This window comes from Sesamum indicum, linkage group LG3 (assembly GCF_000512975.1).
Source record: "Sesamum indicum cultivar Zhongzhi No. 13 linkage group LG3, S_indicum_v1.0, whole genome shotgun sequence".
Taxonomy (NCBI): Eukaryota; Viridiplantae; Streptophyta; class Magnoliopsida; order Lamiales; family Pedaliaceae; genus Sesamum; species Sesamum indicum.
Genome location: NC_026147.1, coordinates 10,469,281 through 10,487,829, shown reverse-complemented (window position 1 = coordinate 10,487,829; position 18,549 = coordinate 10,469,281). Strand labels below are relative to the sequence as shown.

General features: G+C 32.8%; 3 protein-coding genes across 6 annotated transcripts; 2 read left to right on the top strand and 1 right to left on the bottom strand.

The window, feature by feature from the left end:
• On the top strand, window positions 467-3,883 carry LOC105157975 (protein Asterix). The gene is made up of 3 exons (XM_011074547.2): window positions 467-679; window positions 883-983; window positions 3,417-3,883. The coding sequence occupies exons 1-3, from the start codon at window positions 539-541 to the stop codon at window positions 3,481-3,483; spliced, it is 309 nt and encodes a 102-aa protein (XP_011072849.1). The 5' UTR covers window positions 467-538; the 3' UTR covers window positions 3,484-3,883.
• On the top strand, window positions 8,493-10,777 carry LOC105158110 (UDP-glycosyltransferase 83A1-like). Its single transcript, XM_011074746.2, has 2 exons — window positions 8,493-9,099; window positions 9,813-10,777. Exons 1-2 carry the CDS (start codon window positions 8,580-8,582, stop codon window positions 10,685-10,687), a joined length of 1,395 nt encoding a protein of 464 aa, XP_011073048.1. The 5' UTR covers window positions 8,493-8,579; the 3' UTR covers window positions 10,688-10,777.
• LOC105157974 lies at window positions 12,175-15,217 on the bottom strand. 4 transcript variants are annotated; one of them, XM_020692181.1, is made up of 5 exons: window positions 14,881-15,217; window positions 14,752-14,804; window positions 14,028-14,261; window positions 13,851-13,952; window positions 12,175-13,016 (listed from the first exon to the last, which is right to left on the bottom strand). In XM_020692181.1, exons 3-5 carry the CDS (start codon window positions 14,203-14,205, stop codon window positions 12,277-12,279), a joined length of 1,020 nt encoding a protein of 339 aa, XP_020547840.1. In that variant the 5' UTR covers window positions 14,206-14,261; window positions 14,752-14,804; window positions 14,881-15,217; the 3' UTR covers window positions 12,175-12,276. The 4 variants fall into 4 exon arrangements, with proteins under 4 accessions (XP_020547840.1, XP_020547841.1, XP_020547842.1 ...); XM_020692182.1 differs by lacking the exon at window positions 14,752-14,804 and having other exon boundaries at window positions 14,905-15,217; XM_020692183.1 differs by lacking the exon at window positions 14,752-14,804 and having other exon boundaries at window positions 14,983-15,217.

Genomic DNA, 18,549 nt, shown 5'->3' with positions numbered 1-18,549 from the left:
ACTCTTTGCATCACTTTCCATGCATATAATTTTGAAATACTCATCATCATTTTGCATTTTATAATCGTTTTTACTCTTTACTTTGGTATCCTTATTTTATTATTTTGTACTGATTTGAGCGTCGGAATACTAATTTTTTTTTTCAGGTCCATCTTTCCAAGCTTGCAAAGAATTTGGTCCATTAGCAAGTTTTGATCCATACTCCATTAGATTTGTATTTTTTTTCACGTATCATTAGTATAAAAAAATTACTAATTCGAACAAAATTTTATTTTCAACCAATTTCAAGAGGATTTTACCAAAATAATTCTTCTTTTGTATTCTTCACATATGTAATATATTTCTTAAAAAAGAAGTCAATCATTACCTTGAAATTGAATCAACATTTAATTGAATTTACAAATAATTATGATTTAGGCAATGATTGAAAACTTAAACTCTGAAACCCTAAGTCATAATATATAAATCATATACAAAACAATACTCTAAGCTAGATGTGCGGATCTGTAGCCAGTTGAAACTTTTCACAGGGAGAGAGATGGCTTCGCAATCCAATGATCCTCGCCTACCGTCGGCTGCCCGGCCGTACAAGCAGCCGATCGTCGCTCCGCAAGACCTCCCTGTCGATTACTCAGGTTTCGTGGCCGTAATTTTCGGCGTTTTTGGTGCCATGTTCCGGGTGCGAAATCTTCTCTCTGTCTCCGATCTATGTTTTTCCGTAGTGTATTATCTAATTGCGATGATAACATGTGCAGATGCCGTAAAAATGATAATTCATGGAGTTTAAAATTGAAAAATTTCGTAATACTGTGTCGACTGAGTTTTTAGTCTGTTTGAAGTATTCATCGAGGATTGGATTGATTGTTGGAATAATTTTTGCAGTACAAGGTTTGCTCTTGGCTCGCAATTATTTTCTGTGCTCAGTCGCTAGCTAATATGAGGAATATCGAGAATGATCTCAAGCAGATCTCCATGGCCATGATGTAAGTTCTAAGTTCTGTCACATATTGGCAGCATATATGCATACATCAAAAGTTTGTCGGCTGTAGCTGGTGTTTGATTAAGATTTTCTAACATGCCTCTGACTGATGAGGTGTGTTTTTCTTTGTTTGACGTACAAAGAAAAATGCCACCTTATTTGTTTCTTCAAAGAATTAGCATATCAGATTGTGTGGGTTTTTGGATCATGAGATCCAGCTACTGCACAGCATTCCTCTAAATTGCAAATTCGTCCTTTTTACTAGTTGTAAAAGTGAAATCACATAGGATTTTATGATTTAGTGAGCCATTTCAAAGGCCGAGCTTAATACCCACGATTTTTATTCATTTAGCACAAAGACCAGTGATAGTCGGTTAGACTCCATAGTCCAATTTATGAAATGAATCAGCAATACAGGGCGGGGAGAAGTTTATGGAACTGTGATGTAATTTTGGATTTTAGACTTTGGAAAACTGATCATGTTAAGACCGTACAAGTTCACCATGGAAAGATGGTGTGGGGGGTAGGTATATTTTGAAGACCAGTTACTCTTTCTACCTCCATTTTCTTTCCTTTTTTTCTTTTTTCCCAATTATCTATTATTTGATCCTCCAATAAACTTCTGATGGGTATTATCGGATGTCTCGGTAACAAATGACAGAGCTGTCTTTTTCCTAACAGTAGGGTGCATCTCCTCAATAGTTTCTTCCAGAAATATAATTAACCTTTAATGAGTTAGTTGGACTGTGAGAAACTAGAACATATGCTTCAAAAGAAATCTTTGGTAAAGAGATTCATTTGGATGATTAATTGGTCAACCAATCAATTGTGATAAGACTTTTCTAGGGACTGGGTTCTCATAAATGATCTGTTCGCAATTGATACACATTCCGTGCAATTTGCTGAATCTTAAAGAAATGAAGTGGAAGATGTTGGTTTCTTGTTTTAGGACATTTTATTGCTATGGGTGTTGTTATATTTTCTTGTTAAATAAATTCTGTAAGATACTATGGTGTAGATAGCATTTCCAACTTTCCTGTATTATTTGGGCATTGGATATGTCTACTACCTCCAATAGAATATTTGTTATGGTTGTGTATGTCATATTGTAAACCTTTAAAACAAAAAAGAAAAAAAATTCATGAAGAAGAAATCAGCTTTCTTTGGTCGTTTCCTTTTTTCATTTTTTATATAGCTGTCAGTGTTAGAGAGCATATTAGCAGGAAGGAAATGCTGCCTGAATGCTATCGTATTTTGGTTTTAAGTCCCAATTTTCCAGGACTTGTTAGTTCTTTTCTTTTTGGTGACAAGAGGATGAGAGTAGAGCTAAGTTTAACTTTAAGAAAGTGATTTTGTTATTTTCCCCTATTTACCCTGGTTCTTCATCTCAGTCCGGTATTCTTGTCCTGGAAATCAAGACTTGTCTTTCAGTTGTACATTTGAAAGACTGGTCTCTTTGTGGATTGGTAATTTGGGTTAGAAGAACCTGGGGTGCCCTGATGATTTTATAAAATTATGTTGTTGTCCTAAATGAAAATATTTGTGTGTTTGAGAAGAGTTCCGACCAATTTCTTCATAAATCCGTTAACGGTTCTTGAAGGAGATTTCCTTCTTTGCCAGTGGCTGATTTTTTTTGTGATGGTGTTCATTCCCATTATGGTCAATAAGTGTAATTGTAGACAAGTCATTTTTCCAAGATAATAAACCCAGCAATCTCATACCTTTAACTTGTCCTGAATTTTTTTGTCTCACGGGACCATGGTTGATACTTGATAGTGATAAGTCGGAATCGTTATTAGATGTTGGAAGATGCCTTCAACAACTTCATTAGTTCTGCAGTTAGAATTTAATCATTCTTTGAGATGTAGGTACTTCCTCATTTGTTGGCTATAAAGAATTGTACACCTGAATTTATCATTTAAATTCTCCTTATTTGAGCATCATGAAATTGTTGACCCTATTGCCTTCAAGAACTACAGTTCCTGCAAATTCATAGATGCATCTTGTTTATAAAAAAGATGAAAAGGCATATTTTCTATTTTTGGGTGCTTTCGAGAAGCTTAGATTTAGTTCTCCTATTGAAATGGAATGAGACACTTATAGTTGTTGCTCATGCTCTCCATTTGGATGGAGAACTTGGTGAAGCTGTTGGTTGCAACATATCCCGGTGGAAAACATTGGATGTAAGCTGGGTGCTTTTTACAGGAAAAAAGCTGTTTCAGCCTTTAATTCTAATGGGAAAAGGGTTGTGCAAATTATGTCCTTACCACCTTAAAGCCAAAGATGCACTTGCTGCAATAAGTATTTGATCACGACTGTTCCATATAAATCTGGTCTAATTTATCCCTTCTTGGAAGATTCTGAAGTTTCCATTCTTATTAATGATTTCTATGTTTATTTTTCACTAGTAATTTTTCTTTACATCTCTCTACACCAGGTTTGGTATTATGGGATTGGTGACAAACTACATGGGGTTGGGGCCTCGACCAAGCCCGAAAAGTTAGGATCTTGGATGTTCCATTGTTCAAAAAGCTCCCACCTTGCTTATCCATGCCAACGGGTGGCAATCACTCATGTACCATGTTCAAAAGTTGTACGACTACTGTCATATTTAGTTTTAACTCGTGCTGTTCAAATTTTGTATTATCCGGGGTTGGATGGGATGTATTTGGTTTTAGTTAGGGGTGGCAAAATGAGTTAAGACTAGTTGACAAGGTCTCATTTCCTGACTACTAAAAGGCAACAAGCCTTCTCGCATAGCGAAGAAGGGACTTGTCTCATTGAATTTCGGACTTGCGGAAGTTCAATTCAACCCAACTAGTTATAGGTTGGGTTAGATTGGTTATATTTTAAAATGTGTTGATATGGTTGGAGTTAAATATAATTATAATTTGTATGGGTTCATAATGGATTGGATATGAGTTTTAATGAGTTCAATCCATAAAATATAATAACAATAAAACTAAAAGAATATATTGATTCCTCTTTTCTCATATACATCTCCTCTCACATCTCTCTAACACACACATACACTCACAACTCATCTTGCTTCACACACACTCTCTCTCTCTCTCTCACACATATCTCTCTCACACACAGTATCCTCTTTCTTTCGCACACATAAAAATTGTCTCTCAACAAATATAGAAAACTTGGTTAAACGGCTTGGTGCTCATTTAAGATGAGCATTCAAAATGTTGTGAATTATTTTGATAAAATATAGGATTTTGTGGATGTTTAGTAGAGTTTTTTACTTTATGATTTAGCAAATGAATCTTAATGTACATGGTCAATAGACAGAAATGACATGTGATATAAGTTTAGTCGTATTACATAGAAATAGTAATTACATTTTTCAATATTTCAAATATTATCTTTTTTTTTCTTTCCATTTGTGAAATTTTAAAATATTTTGATTTAAATCAATAAAATAGTTTATACTAGCCTGACCAAATCCATTTGCAACTCGATTCATTTTGAATCTGTTCATTTACACCCATTTGAACTAAATTTATTTTGGATCCAACCCATTTGGACCCGACCTAACCTGTACATTTGCCACCTCTAGTCTTACTTCTTGGGTTGGGTGGGGATTTGGGGCATACGGATGTTCAAACAGCACAATGGAAGGTAATCCATGTAACTCAGTAAGTGTTTTCTTAGAAAATTTGTTTCCTTAGAAACCGATATTCCAAGCATACTTGTTCAAGTAGGTGATAACACAATTTGTCTAGTCATTGGTACAGGCTTACAAGCATTGGTGGAAATGACAAATTGTTACCTCACAAAGCTAGTTAACATCCTATTCGTAGTACAAATCCTTGATCAAGGTGCCACACACCTTACTTATCTTCTAAAAAGAATATATGCAATAATAATAATAATAATTAATCACATCTTTGAAGTAAACATGCTTTAATATATAATTTTCAAAACTTAATTTAGATTAGCAGTCAAAACATACTCAATTTGTTCTTTTAGTTTAATCAAAAATAAAAATTTGAACATGAAATAAATAAATAGTTAAAATTGATAAATAAATCAATAGTGGATATGCATTGATAGAAAATTATTAAAAGAGTTAATTGATTAAAATAAATCAATATCTTATACCTAAATAAATATATTTCTATTAGTAAAATTTTTATCAATAAAACATAATTATTATAGACATCTCACTCTTAATAAATAGTATAAATACAAAACGTCGTACCCCAAAAAAGAATAGTGATTACATAAATAAAACTTCTATAAATTAATAACTTTGGGGCCATGAAATTTTATTAATTTAAAGAGATATTAATATATAGATAAATTAATATTTTATTAATTAAATGAGATATTTTTATATTCACCAAATTTAGTAAGTATGTATTGAAAATAAATGAATTCATTTATGTTTCATTGATTATATTCATGCATCAACCAATTCTTTGTAACTAATTAAATATATTCATGTATAATATTAATTCATTGTATACAATTAACTATTATATTCATGGACGCATGTATTAATTCATTCGAATTACTTAAATATACATGTTTACATTAATTCATTGCACTTAAATAACTATTATAACCGATTAAATATATTCATGCATGATGAATGAAACATATACTATATAAATCTCAATATGGAAATAAAATAATTCATAACACCCAACCATGTCTTTTCTTTAAAAGGCATCGCAAAATCATCTATGAATGATCAAATACGTAAAACATTATATGAGTATAAGAGAGACCATCCCACATGCACTAAAAAAGATTTACAAGAGTTGGTTGATGAAAAATATCATTTGAAAGTTAGTCAAGGTACAATACCAAACACTCTCAAGAGATCATCGGAGTATCTTTCAGCCAACTTTGAGAAGAGTGTAAGTATTAATCTTTCACAGTTTTCACAGTTTTAAGGGTAGTTTAGTCTGAAAAAATTATTTGACTTGCAATAAGTTTGTAATCGGTCAATCGAGAGTAAATATCAATTTTATTCAAATTCTTTTTATTAAGATTAGCAAATTACATCTAGTACTCTGAGATTTAAATCTGTCAAACAAATAGGTTCCCCCGTTAGTAAAAATATACTAAATTTGCTGATATTAACAAAAGAATGAATGAAAATTGATATTTGCCCTCAATTGGACTTATTATTATTGCAGGTAAATATAAGTTTTTATCCAATTTTTTATTAGTTGATAAATTTAGTGAATTTTGACTAACAAAGAGGCTTATTTGTTAGACAGAAGCAAATTTTAGGGGTGCTAGATGTAATTTTCAAAAGACAGAGGATCTATGTGTAATTATACAAAATTTTAGGAGAGAGGAGTAAAATTATCCCTTATATTTATATTTATTAACTTCTCCAAAAGACAAATATCTGTCTGCAAGAGTCATTAAATTATTAAAATGGTATACCATTAATAATTTTCTTAAATATTTAATTCTTGTAGAGAACAATTTAGAATTCTATAAATTTAAGATTGAAAAAAGAATAAAATACTTATTTTATACAAATTCTATTTTATGTGGGATTAATAATTATTCTCTCTCTATGGCATTTTTCAATTATTTTTAGCAAAACAAAAAATTTGCCAATTAAAAGAACTATCTTTAATTTAAATAGAAAAACTGATAAATAAACAAGCAAAAGAGCGTATATCTTTTGTTTTTTTAAGAATAAATTTACTAAAAAAAATAAGTTAAGTTTAACAACATTAAATTAAATATTAATTAGAATAAAAAAAATATCGACAAATACAAGCACTAATTTCTATAATTAAGTTGAAATTGTAAACGAAAATCTAATTATCGAGTGAATTTCATATTATTTGATTTTTCAATACATGAAAGATTAACATTGTGTTTGGATTTATGTTTTAGTTGTTTCGTTTTGTGTTTTGAAAATAGAGAGAGAAAAATAGAGATAAGTAAGTATGTGTTGAAAATAGATGATATGTTTGGATTTGTGTTTTGGGGTAATTTAAAATATTTTAAAATAAGTGGTGTAGGTTTGATGTTGGGATTTGGGAGATAAAAATCACTGTTCATTGTCAAATCATATATTTTTATATATAAATATGTATATATATAAATATTTTATGTTAATTGTTGTATTTTTTGGAGATAAAAATTACTGTTTGTTGTCAAATCATGTCTGTTTTATATTATGTATATATATATATATATTATATAGAAAGTTGAAAAAAAACACGCAGATAAGGTGTAAAAACACAAAAACAAACATTGAATGTGTTTTATCTTATCTTAGAAAATGCGAAGTTTTTAATAAAGGTATTATTGAATAAGAAATAGATAATACAAATTAAATTTAAATGACTTAATAGATCAGGAAATTACACTAAAATTATGACGAAGTTAAAAATTGCAAATAAGAAAATTTTAAGCAATAACATTTCAAATTTAGAAGTTAATGAAGAATGTAAACAATATTTTGACAAAATTTAGATTTGATAGTAAATTATAATTAGAATTTGCAATATAAATTAATACTAATAATATGTATATATGTCTAATTAGATTAATCTTTTACAAATAAAATGATTAGTTTAAAATTATTTCACACCAATATATGTAAAAAATAAAAGACATCTGGATATTGCAGCAAAAGAAAAAATATAAAACGTTTCACAAAAATAAAATAATAAACATAAAATAAAATTAATAAAAATAGTAAATAGACATAAAAAGAACGTACAAATAAAACATGATCAATTTTTTTAAATTATAATTTCTTATAAAAAATCCAAATTACGGGACCTGGTTAATTTTATTTTAATATTGGATCTTTTATATATTATATTTTACTCTCACATTAATTTGTTCAAATACAAAATTATTAAAAATAATAATTACTAAATACGAAAGACAAAAATTAATTTTAAGGACTATTTTTTTTTTATTTAGTACTATCAATAAGATTTAGTAACAAATTAAATGATTTCCTCTCAATTAAAATTATTATTATCAAATTTGTTTTAATATAACAGTATACTATTGATTCGACGATAGAAATACTAATACATTATGAATTTAATATTGTTTTTATAACTAATAAGTGATATATTCACTCTTAAAATATATTTCTACACGTGCAATGCACGCGATACTTCCTAGTTCCATACACAAATATATATATATATATATATATATAGGTAGTATATTAACACAATGTCTAAGAATGATAAGAACAAAAATTTAAGGATGCTCTTAATTATTATCATTTCACAATATGTTTTGGATGAGATTCAGACATTGCTGTTCTTGTGTTTTTAGTCACATATTATCTATGGATGCAGTATAGCTCTGAGTAAGAGTTTTTGACTTAGCCCTCTGATTCAGTTATGATAAATGGGAAGTTTTTGTTTACATCAAAAGTCATCATGTTATATACCTTAGATGCTATTTTTACTCTCCAACCATCTCAAACAAAATTGAAATTGTGTACCAAAATTCAGGAAAACTTAAAATCAATTAGCCCCTGAGAACTGAGCAGAAAGAATGATCAAACAGAAAAGGACTGGCTTCATATGTACGTACAAGTAGTTGATTTTGTCGAAAGAGTTGCATTGAGTGAACCAAAATGGAGAATGCAATCCGAACTCACCGAAACTCTCAAGACAAAAACGAGACGGTCGGCCACATTTTGATCATCCCCTGCCCTCTCCAAGGCCATGCAGCACCCCTCATGAAACTCTCACACCAAATCATCAAACTCGGGACTAATGTCACGTTCCTCACAACGGATTTGATTCATGCGCGGCTGACTGAGTCAAAGAGCTGGGATCAGGGATTATGGGTAATCTCGATTCCTGATGGCCCGGAATTTCAAAGTGGCTGCAAAGATCAGGTGCAACTTCATGCAGGTCTCCAGAGAGTGATGCCTGGTTATTTGGAGAATTTGTTGAAGGAAGCTAATCAATCCTCCAAGATGGATGATAGTATATGTGGTGTCATAGTTGATGCACCAATGGCTTGGATGATGGAAATACCTAAGAAGATGGGAATAAAGGTTGCAGTATTTTGGTGCTCTACTCCAGGATGCTTGGCTTTAGGGTTCAAGATTCCAGAGCTTCTTGAGTCTAAATTCATTGACAGTGATGGTAAGCATATACACTTAATAACATTGATGAATGCTAATGTTGTGTAGTCTATATGTATTTGATATATTGTCCAAGAGCTTCAATACTTACATGTATATGTGTACTTAGAACTCAACTTTCTGCATAGTGATAGGAGTTTTGTCATGCATGGTACCTTGGTTCTACTTTTATCAGCTTTTCATATGATGTCATTTGTATACTTTTATGGAGAATTGTCTCTTGTCCCGGATATGTAATATGATTTCTTCATTGAAATGCCAAAATGAAGTCCCAATTGAGGCCATATCTGACGATTAATCAATAGTTCAAAGTGCTTTTCTTGTGTATTCTTGAGGAACCAACGTTTATATATAGATGACGGAGAATGAGTATGGAAATAAGAAGCCACTTTGACATCTCTTTTTCTGCAAATAATTCTTGATGTGAAAGCACAGAGCCACACCGCTCATCTTCGAATAGGGAAAGTAGTGAAGCTGCAGGGTTTCTAATGAATTGGCTTAGTGAAATAAGGACTTGAGCTAAGAGGGGGGAAGAAATATCTGAATCCATCAAAACTGGTTGAGGCATCATATAGCAAAAGTAAAAGTAAACATCACATAAGAACATTCCTTCTTGGCTATTTGAATTGTGATGTTGTTTGTATTAGTCTAAAATTTCCAAACGATAGCATAGACAAGACTCAACATCATTTTTGAAATACTCTATGTTTGCAGGCACTCCATTACACAATGAGAACATCCAATTGCTGCCAAGCTTGCCAGCCATGAATATAACTGATCTTGTATGGTACTTCCCAAGTGATCCAAACACACAAAAATCAATGTTTCACGTTATCAAAGACATCATGCGTCACATGCAAAATGCAAATTGGGTTCTATGCAACTGGTTCCAAGAACTTAATCCTGGAGCCTCTAATTTATCACAAAACATCTTATCAATCGGTCCGTTACTTGCCAACGGTCAATCCAGTGGAAGCTTTTGCTCCGAAGATTCCACTTGCCTATCCTGGCTTGACAAACATCCTAAAAGTTCAGTAGTGTATGTTGCCTTCGGCAGCACATCAAGGTTCAGCCAACAACAACTTGATGAACTAGCACTCGGTCTTGAGATCATGGGCCGACCCTTCTTGTGGGTGGCCTGGTCAGGCCTAAAAGATGGGTCATCCCCAGCTTACACGAACGAGTACACAGAACGTGTGGCCGGCCGTGGAAAAATTGTGGAATGGGCACCACAGGAGGCTGTTTTAAGCCACCCGTCGACAGCCTGTTTCGTAACACATTGTGGTTGGAGCTCATTCATGGAGAGCTTGATCATGGGGGTCCCTCTGCTTTGCTGGCCTTATTTTGGGGATCAGTTGTATACAAGGACTTGTGTGTGTGATGCATGGAGGGTTGGGATGAGATTGAAGCCTGATGAAGGTGGGCTTGTATCTAGGTATGAGATTAAGAACATGGTGGAGGAGGTTCTGTCTGATGGGAGTGTAAGAGAGAATGTGTTGAGGTTGAAGGGAATGGCTAGAAATAGCATCAGCAAAGGAGGATCTACTTTGGTTAACTTGGAATATTTCCTAAAGCAAATCAAGTGTTAGAGGTAGGGTAGTTTTTTCATTGGTTGGTGGAATTACATATGACGAAAAATTTGGACAATATATCATTACTGCATGTGTAATGCAAAGAGTTTATTGTTCGATTTATCAAGTAAATATTTTCACCATGAATATAAATGCCAATGAAATCTATTGAATGTATTTTCAACATGTTAGTATAGTGCATTCAACTCTTAATTACAAACTTTTTCAACTTAAACCATTTAAATCTTTTGTACTCAAAATTTTTTCTACTTCAACGAAATATTTTAGAAATTTGAAAATTGAGGACAATATACCAATAATACATACTTAATTCTAAATTTTTTATTTAAATTTTATATATTATGTTTTTTCATTCCAAAGATAAAGTCTAACAAAATCATTTTGGAGACAATACTACAATGTTTTTAATTATGCATTAAAATTATAATTATTATTTAAAATACTTACTTATCTCTATACAATACTTACTTATCTCTATCTTTCTCTCTCTATCTCCAAAACACCAAACAAAATATTTAAAATACTAATCCAAACATAATGATAATAGTTTGTAATTTCCCTTTGAACAAATGTTTTAGTTCTAGAAAATAGTGCTATATGAAGCATAGTTTGGAAATTTAGATTATTACCTAATATGTATTATTTTCAATGATTACACTACCTAGTGGTTGTACAATTGGAACTTAATCATTTTTCTTATTTCTATCTCACTACAAAAGAAAGGATTTGTTTGTGGTGGAACATTTGCGACAGATCACAATTGTTGCAAATTGTGACTGAACGTGCAACCATCTTTCAATGAATTTTATAGACAGTACTATATATCATACTACTGTCATGAAAATATAAGACACCTTTTCTTTTTTTAAATATAAGTAGTAAATGTGACATGATTTTGTTGCCAAATTTGTCGCAAATTTTACAACATCTATTGCGATGCATTATGTTTGCTACTAATTTACTTCAACTTTTACAATGATACTAACTATTTAAAAAAATATTAACTAAAAATAAATAATTATTTAAAAAAATAACTTTTTCCACTTATAGATAGTGGGAAAAATGTCCATAGTGAGTGAAAAAAAAAAAAAAAACCAAAAATAAGGGAGACCCCGTTGCTAGACCAAGTCTACCCCCTTCCCACCCCTCTGTTTTCTTGATGTGGAAGATGGTAAAATTCTTTCTTATAAGTTTAGGGACAGCATTGCCCCTTTTTCTCCCTTTTTTTCTTGTAGGCGAATTCTGTGACTATTTAGTATTTTTAGGGGGATAAAGTGCCGTTAGCACTATTTAACAACAATGTCTGATACATCTGCTGGTAGTTGGTCAAATAGCACTGGTTACTCTTTCAAATTCTGCAGCAAACTCAAATTAGAATTACGTTTCTCAACTTTTATAGTGACAACTTCAACAGATAGTATGCAAAAGGACTAAAAATATTTGAAGGCAAAACAGAAACTGAGAAGAAGGCAAGAACAAGAAAATGAGACACAACTTTTCCAAAATTGAGAAATTTAAATGAAATGAGAAAACAGAGAAATAACCTACGGAAGCCATGCAAGAAAGCACAAAAAGTTGAATTCGGCTTACAAAATGTTTGGCAACTGAGAATCCAATCGCTGCTGCAACTCTTTGATCTTCACTGAGAGCTCCCACTTCTGCTCTTTGTAGCTCTGCAGCAAGTAGTCTTTTCCTTCAATCAATTCTCTCAATTCACTAACTTCGCCTTTCAACATTTCAATCTTATCTACCTCTCCTCTTCCTTTTTCTGAAGACTCCAATTTTCCCTCGACTTTTGGGTACCCATTTGTATGACCATTCATCCCCTCGGCCAGCCAAACAGGATCTGCAGTGAGCTTTTGACCTGAGTAAATGTGTCCAACACAGTGATCTGCAATTACTTTTCTTAACCTCTGAATTTCCCTTTCTGAATCAAACAAATCCCTATTTGCAGCATCCAGCAGAGATTGGAGATGGGAAGAATGTGAAAGTTCACTGCTAAGCGAATTCTTGAGCTCTGCAATTTGATCCTGCATTTCCAGTATCATATCATCTCTTCTCTTTAACTGTTGTCTCAGCTTTTGTATGACCTCCCCCTTGCTGAAAATGCAAGAACCAGATTCTGAAACACAAGGTGACTCAGAGCTGTTTGAATGGTGGGAAGGTTTATGGGGCAGCTCAAGTCGATCGGGAGACGATGACCACATGACGCCATTCTCTTTGTTGAACTCAGGAGTGGGAACAATCACAAGAGGGAGAGGCATCTTGCGTTCTGTAATCATTTGGCCATTGTCTTGCTGTTTGATTTCTACCATGTTCGTAGATCCTTTTTGATGGATGGAAAGTTAGAAAATTAATTAATAATGGAGAAAAGAATACAACATGAATATTATATGCACTCTAATAATAGGCAAGAGCCTAATATATCAACTGTCAGACGCATGATACGACTTTGTCATATTATTTGGCAAACTGCAATTAATGCTTCAGCTTCCCATGGAATGGGAATGACAGTATCATGCTCAGCCAAGTAACGAAACTAGTTCTTTAATGCATGATTCAAAAGTGACCCTTGACTGGTAAGTTTTCTTCGGTCACAGGCAAACATATATAGAGAGAAGAAATAAACCTCTATATAAGGATAAATACAAGAAAAACTTCTCGGACTCATGGATCTACACAATACTAGCATTTGTAATTGTGAATAGATATGTGGAATACATCAAATCGGAGACTGGTCAGGATTTTGTTATGGTGGACCGATCCAAACCCATGACTGTCTCTTGGATTGTGGGGTGGAACAAAATGAAGAGCATAACCGATTTGCTTACACAAACTCAAGTTGAGACCAGAATTCCAAAGGGAATGATATACATTAGTTCTTGTAAGGACATCAAAGAGCAATCAGAAATCATAAAATTCAAAGCGACATGCATGGTTCCAAGTTACGTATTGGAAATCCAACTACATCACAATGCATATGATGCACACCTCTCCCAAGTAAATCTTCAAACAACCATGAGAATTAAAATTGCATAACATTATATTCAAGCCTCAAACATAAATCCCTGAATAGATATAATATAAGTAATCAAAGAAACAAGATGTCATAACTGAAAAACCATCTAAAAGGTTATGTGAACTGGACCACAAAGCCTACCATTATAACCACTGTAGCAACCATCTTCTTCTTGGGTAAAACAAAGACCATCTGCGTGCAATGGGCAGCTAGCTGACTTCTTCCAGATATCAGATTTTCCATCTGCACTAGAACCAACTTGCAAAATAGTATTAGAAAAGATTTATAAAATAAGTCATATTAATCTGCACTACGTACCTTTTAAACTTTGGCTGCTATTATTCAGTTGTTTGGTATCAAGGACTTGCTTAAGCTTGTAACCTAGGCGAATTGACAATGTACTTAGCAAAGCACCCCCCGCAATAAGGATCCAGTTTAAGCCCCCCTCCTGAAAGTTTCTTGACCTCCGAGGTACCCCACGTGTTCTAGGGTTCATTACGAAGGTTATTGAAGCGAGAGACCAAAAGCTTCTAGTGATCGAAAGGCCTACATCTGGATACAAAAATAAATCCTCAATATAAGAATAATATATTGCACTTCAATCCTGATGGTAAAGAAGCAAGTATTACTTACCCAGAAACTTGATAAGAAATGCATAATAGTATACATCATTAATAAGTCAAGGATAAAAAGAAAAGAGAGAGAGAGAGAGAGAGAGAGAGAGAGAGAGAGAGAGCTAAAACTGAAACTTAGGTAAATTTCAAAATAGCTTAAGCAATTCTAGTAACAGCTTCATTTCATACTAAATATCTATCCTTATATTCGTCATTTCTATAACATTTTCATAATCAACTACTGATACGAGTTTTTTATCTCCCAAATTTTCTCTGATGAACAACGAAAAAAAATTCACCAAGTAAAGAGTAGCATATAATCAACAACAAAGATTACTAAATCCAATTGAAAATTTTCCATGTTTCAGAACCAATTGCAGATAAAATTCGTGAACAATCTGAAAGAAGATAATCAGTTCAAATTCTACCCAATGTAGCTCCAAAAAGCAACTACTTCTGCCAAATCCTTGTTTTGGGTCCTCTGGCGGATAATCAATGTCATCATCACACATACATAAATGTATATATGAGACAGAGAGAAAGAATTTTGATTCTACCTAGGGTTTGAAAGAGATACGAACCACTGCCATCTCCGTCAGCACAGTGGAAAAAAGCTTCAATGGCAATTTAAGAATTAAGTTATGTCAATAATGGAGAACCTGATCAAATACGAGAAGGCTGAACAAACCGAGAGAGCTGCCTACGGCGGCGCCACCATAGTAGAGAGGCGGCAGCGCTGGCAACGGCGATTAAGACGGATAGGATGGGGAAGGTGAACACGGAAGGAGTTTACAAATGGGGGACGGCCTATTCCTTTTTCTGATTAAGGAAAGCGGACTACTCTTCTTCTAATTACGGAAACTAAGTTCGAAAATTTTGCTAACAACAATAATTTAAAATTGACTAGAAATTGTTATAGCTAGTAACAGTTGCACACCCTCTAGATGTGCTTAGACTTCTTTTATATAAGTGGTCATGCCACATTCCAACTATGCCTGTTAATGGGTGGGTATTGTCTTATTTGGATTCGAACCCAATGATTATTTATATTAATTTTTTTTTATGAAAAAATACAAGCAATCCCCTTGTGATATCGCAAATGAGCAAATTATCCCCTTATGAAAAAACAAATAGCGATTTACCTCATTATTTTCTAAAATACACCAGGTTTTAATGATTTTTCAAATGAAGCAATTTACCTCCTTGTATGAGGAGGTAAAATTGCTTCATTTTAAAAAGTATAGGGAGGTAAATTGCTATAATTTTTTTATATGGAGGTAATGTACTCATTTTCAATATCACAGTGGGATAAATTGCTATTTATCCTTTTTTTTTATTGTACCCATACCTTATTTTATAAAATACTCATTGGGCAGAATTTGGGTCTTACCCACTAAAGTCAAGTTGGTTTTTTCTTTTACACTATGTTTTAAAGAAATAAAAGTTCATGAATTTTAAATTTACATTAACTAATTAATAGCATTTCATGACCCGTCCATCAATAAAATAAAACAAATTACTTAAATTTTTAATAGGTACGGGATGACCATTATTGAAATTTAAATAGTAAACTTAATTTTGTGAAAATGATGGACCGATACAAATTAATTAAAAATTTTAGACTTATCAAAATGATGAACCAATTAATATTAATTAATTATAAACCGAGATAAGTTCAAATAAGAATAAAGACGCAGGAGTTGGTAAAAATAAATGTAATTTTTAAATATATTAAAAACCCATTTGAATTTGCTTGCACTTGCGTTCAACTTTGATCCGATGATTTTACAAGTTGAGTTAAAATAAATTTTATTTATCCATATATTACTCACACTTAATTAAAAAAAATATTTTTTTAAGTATATTAAATAATTTGGATGGATTTTGGGATGATAACGATCGAAAATTTTGTCCTAATCACATATTACGTCTTATAGTGATCTGAAATGGATTTTAAGACGACAATCGTTGTAAATTGCATCAGAATATTTTGGGACATAAATTGTGACCAATTCGGTCCCAAATATATTTCAATTCTCAAGATAATTTGGGGCAGTTTCCGATGATATTTTAATCATAAAATATAAGTTAATTTTTTCATTAACTTTCACACAAACTCTCCGATGGCTTTTTTGACGATAATGTATAAATGTTTTTGCCCAAAATTCATCAGAAATCCTAAATTTTTGTCCCAAATAATACACTAATTTTTTGTCCTATGGAAGAATTTTCCATTGGCAGTAACCAAACATCCAAAATCCGTCGAAAATATTTTTTTGACGCGACTTTTGAGATGGTCTTCCTTTTATCCCAAAACCGTTGAAAATACCATCGAAAACCTTATTAGCCACGAACCCCCATCAGAGAATTCATTTCAAATTTCGTCTCAAGAAAGTCTTTTCTTTGTAGGATACATCTAAAAAAACATATGAATTTTTTTCATGAATAATTACTATAATAAAAATAAAAATTAATAATCAATGCAAATTAATAATTAGCTTCGGCACAACGGATATCAACTATTGCAATCGGAGCCAAAACACTAATCGTACCTAAACACTATCATGATTATTTTGACTACAGTTAAAATCGTGACAAAAGTTAAGCAATCGGGGTCAAAACTTAATTTTTTATATTAATTTTATTTGATAATAATAAATATTTTTAAATCATGATTTTTATGGCGTAACATTTATAACGTAAGAAAAAATCAATATTTTGCTGTGCTGTGGGACAGTTGACCTCAAACACAATTAAGCACGATATTTTCAGGCAGTGATTTCAGAAAATACTTAAATGGAAACCACTCATTACACAATAGCACTATTCCAGTTGCATTATGCAACTGAAGAACTGATCAACCATAATTTTCTTACATCAACTTTATCAAATACATCAAACAAAATAAAATATTTAATATATATATATATATATATATATGTCGAACACATTGACATATGTTCAACCCTCCTCATCAATTTTAAATTCTTGAAATTAAGGGATTCTGTGTTTTAGCCATCTCAAGTAGTAGCTTTGCCACCAAACTTGGTTGTCAAGTAATCCAGCTGCTCCCACCCCAGCGGGCATTTCCCGGCCATGTATCGGCACATCCACACGGTGGCCGCCAGCGCCGCAGCAAGGCAGCAACCGGAGAACATGAAACCTGCAGTGATCACCAAAAACGACAAAACAGCTGGGATGATAATGGGGCTGAAGAGGACCAGACCAGGAGTGGCGACCGCTAGGGCTATCATTGTTCCGGTCAAGGCTAAACCGGACAAGCCGAGGAGCAGGCCGCAAATTACGATGATGGCAGGCAGGAACCCGGCGGCCTGGGAGCGCCGCGGAGCTGAATCTTGGAGTGTAGTTGCCGGATCAGACATGAGGGTTGATTGGGTAGGGTTGTGAAATGTGAAGGGTTCTTGTTTGTATAGAAGTGTACATAGATATATATATATATGCGTATATGTGTTGTGTATGGGAGAGCGGAGGAGAGACGTTGATGAAGTTGGGGAAGTCGTAAAGGTAAGTGGATCTGAGAAACGTGAGTATGGTGCATGGAGGAAGGTGTGGCCATGCAATTTGAATGAGTTTGAGCAGCAGGGGGTGATGAGGGCAAGACTTGTGGATGAAGTATACATGATTACGTACTCATCCCTTGGAGATTGGTTTTGCATGTTTGGAGTGAAGACAACATGGATTTGAAGTGAATTTGTCCTAATTCAGATAGAATTTGTTTGATTCAAGTGAGCGGCAAAGGATGAAGGGAAGTGAAAAGGCTGGGGAAAAGAATAACGAAAAAAAAAAAAAAATTGCCGTATAATTTTGGTATGAATTCGTTTTGATCTTTATCTTCAGCAATGTTAGATTTAATTATTTATCCATAAATTTTGCGTAAATTTAGTCCTTTAAACTAATTTATGACTCTTTTATTCTTTTGATGATAAAGACTAATAGTCGATCATAATGCTCTCTATAAACAAATATTTCTTTTATAAACTTAAACTCTTTACCATTTTAAGCGAGTATTAGCTATGAGATACAAAATGAATGGATATATATAGACTAAAATTATTTTTGAAAAGTCGTGTAGATGTAAAATTATTCGAAATTGGGTCAAAAAACTAAAATTAAGCAATTTAGGCAGCACTTGCTTCACTTTAATTGCTAAGGCATTGGTTCTATCAATAAGCTTTCAGCACCACTATTATCCTTTATTAGACGGA

Excerpts from the sequence above, each read along its gene's own strand:
- LOC105157975 (XM_011074547.2), top strand. The coding sequence starts at position 539 with ATGGCTTCGCAATCCAATGATCCTCGCCTACCGTCGGCTGCCCGGCCG. Across the intron at positions 680-882 it reads TTTTTGGTGCCATGTTCCGG|TACAAGGTTTGCTCTTGGCT; the intron begins GTGCGAAATCTT and ends TAATTTTTGCAG. Across the intron at positions 984-3,416 it reads CAGATCTCCATGGCCATGAT|GTTTGGTATTATGGGATTGG; the intron begins GTAAGTTCTAAG and ends TCTCTACACCAG.
- LOC105157974 (XM_020692181.1), bottom strand. The coding sequence starts at position 14,205 with ATGAACCCTAGAACACGTGGGGTACCTCGGAGGTCAAGAAACTTTCAG. Across the intron at positions 13,953-14,027 it reads TAGCAGCCAAAGTTTAAAAG|ATGGAAAATCTGATATCTGG; the intron begins GTACGTAGTGCA and ends GTTCTAGTGCAG. Across the intron at positions 13,017-13,850 it reads TTGCTACAGTGGTTATAATG|GATCTACGAACATGGTAGAA; the intron begins GTAGGCTTTGTG and ends TCCATCAAAAAG.
- LOC105158110 (XM_011074746.2), top strand. The coding sequence starts at position 8,580 with ATGGAGAATGCAATCCGAACTCACCGAAACTCTCAAGACAAAAACGAG. Across the intron at positions 9,100-9,812 it reads TAAATTCATTGACAGTGATG|GCACTCCATTACACAATGAG; the intron begins GTAAGCATATAC and ends CTATGTTTGCAG.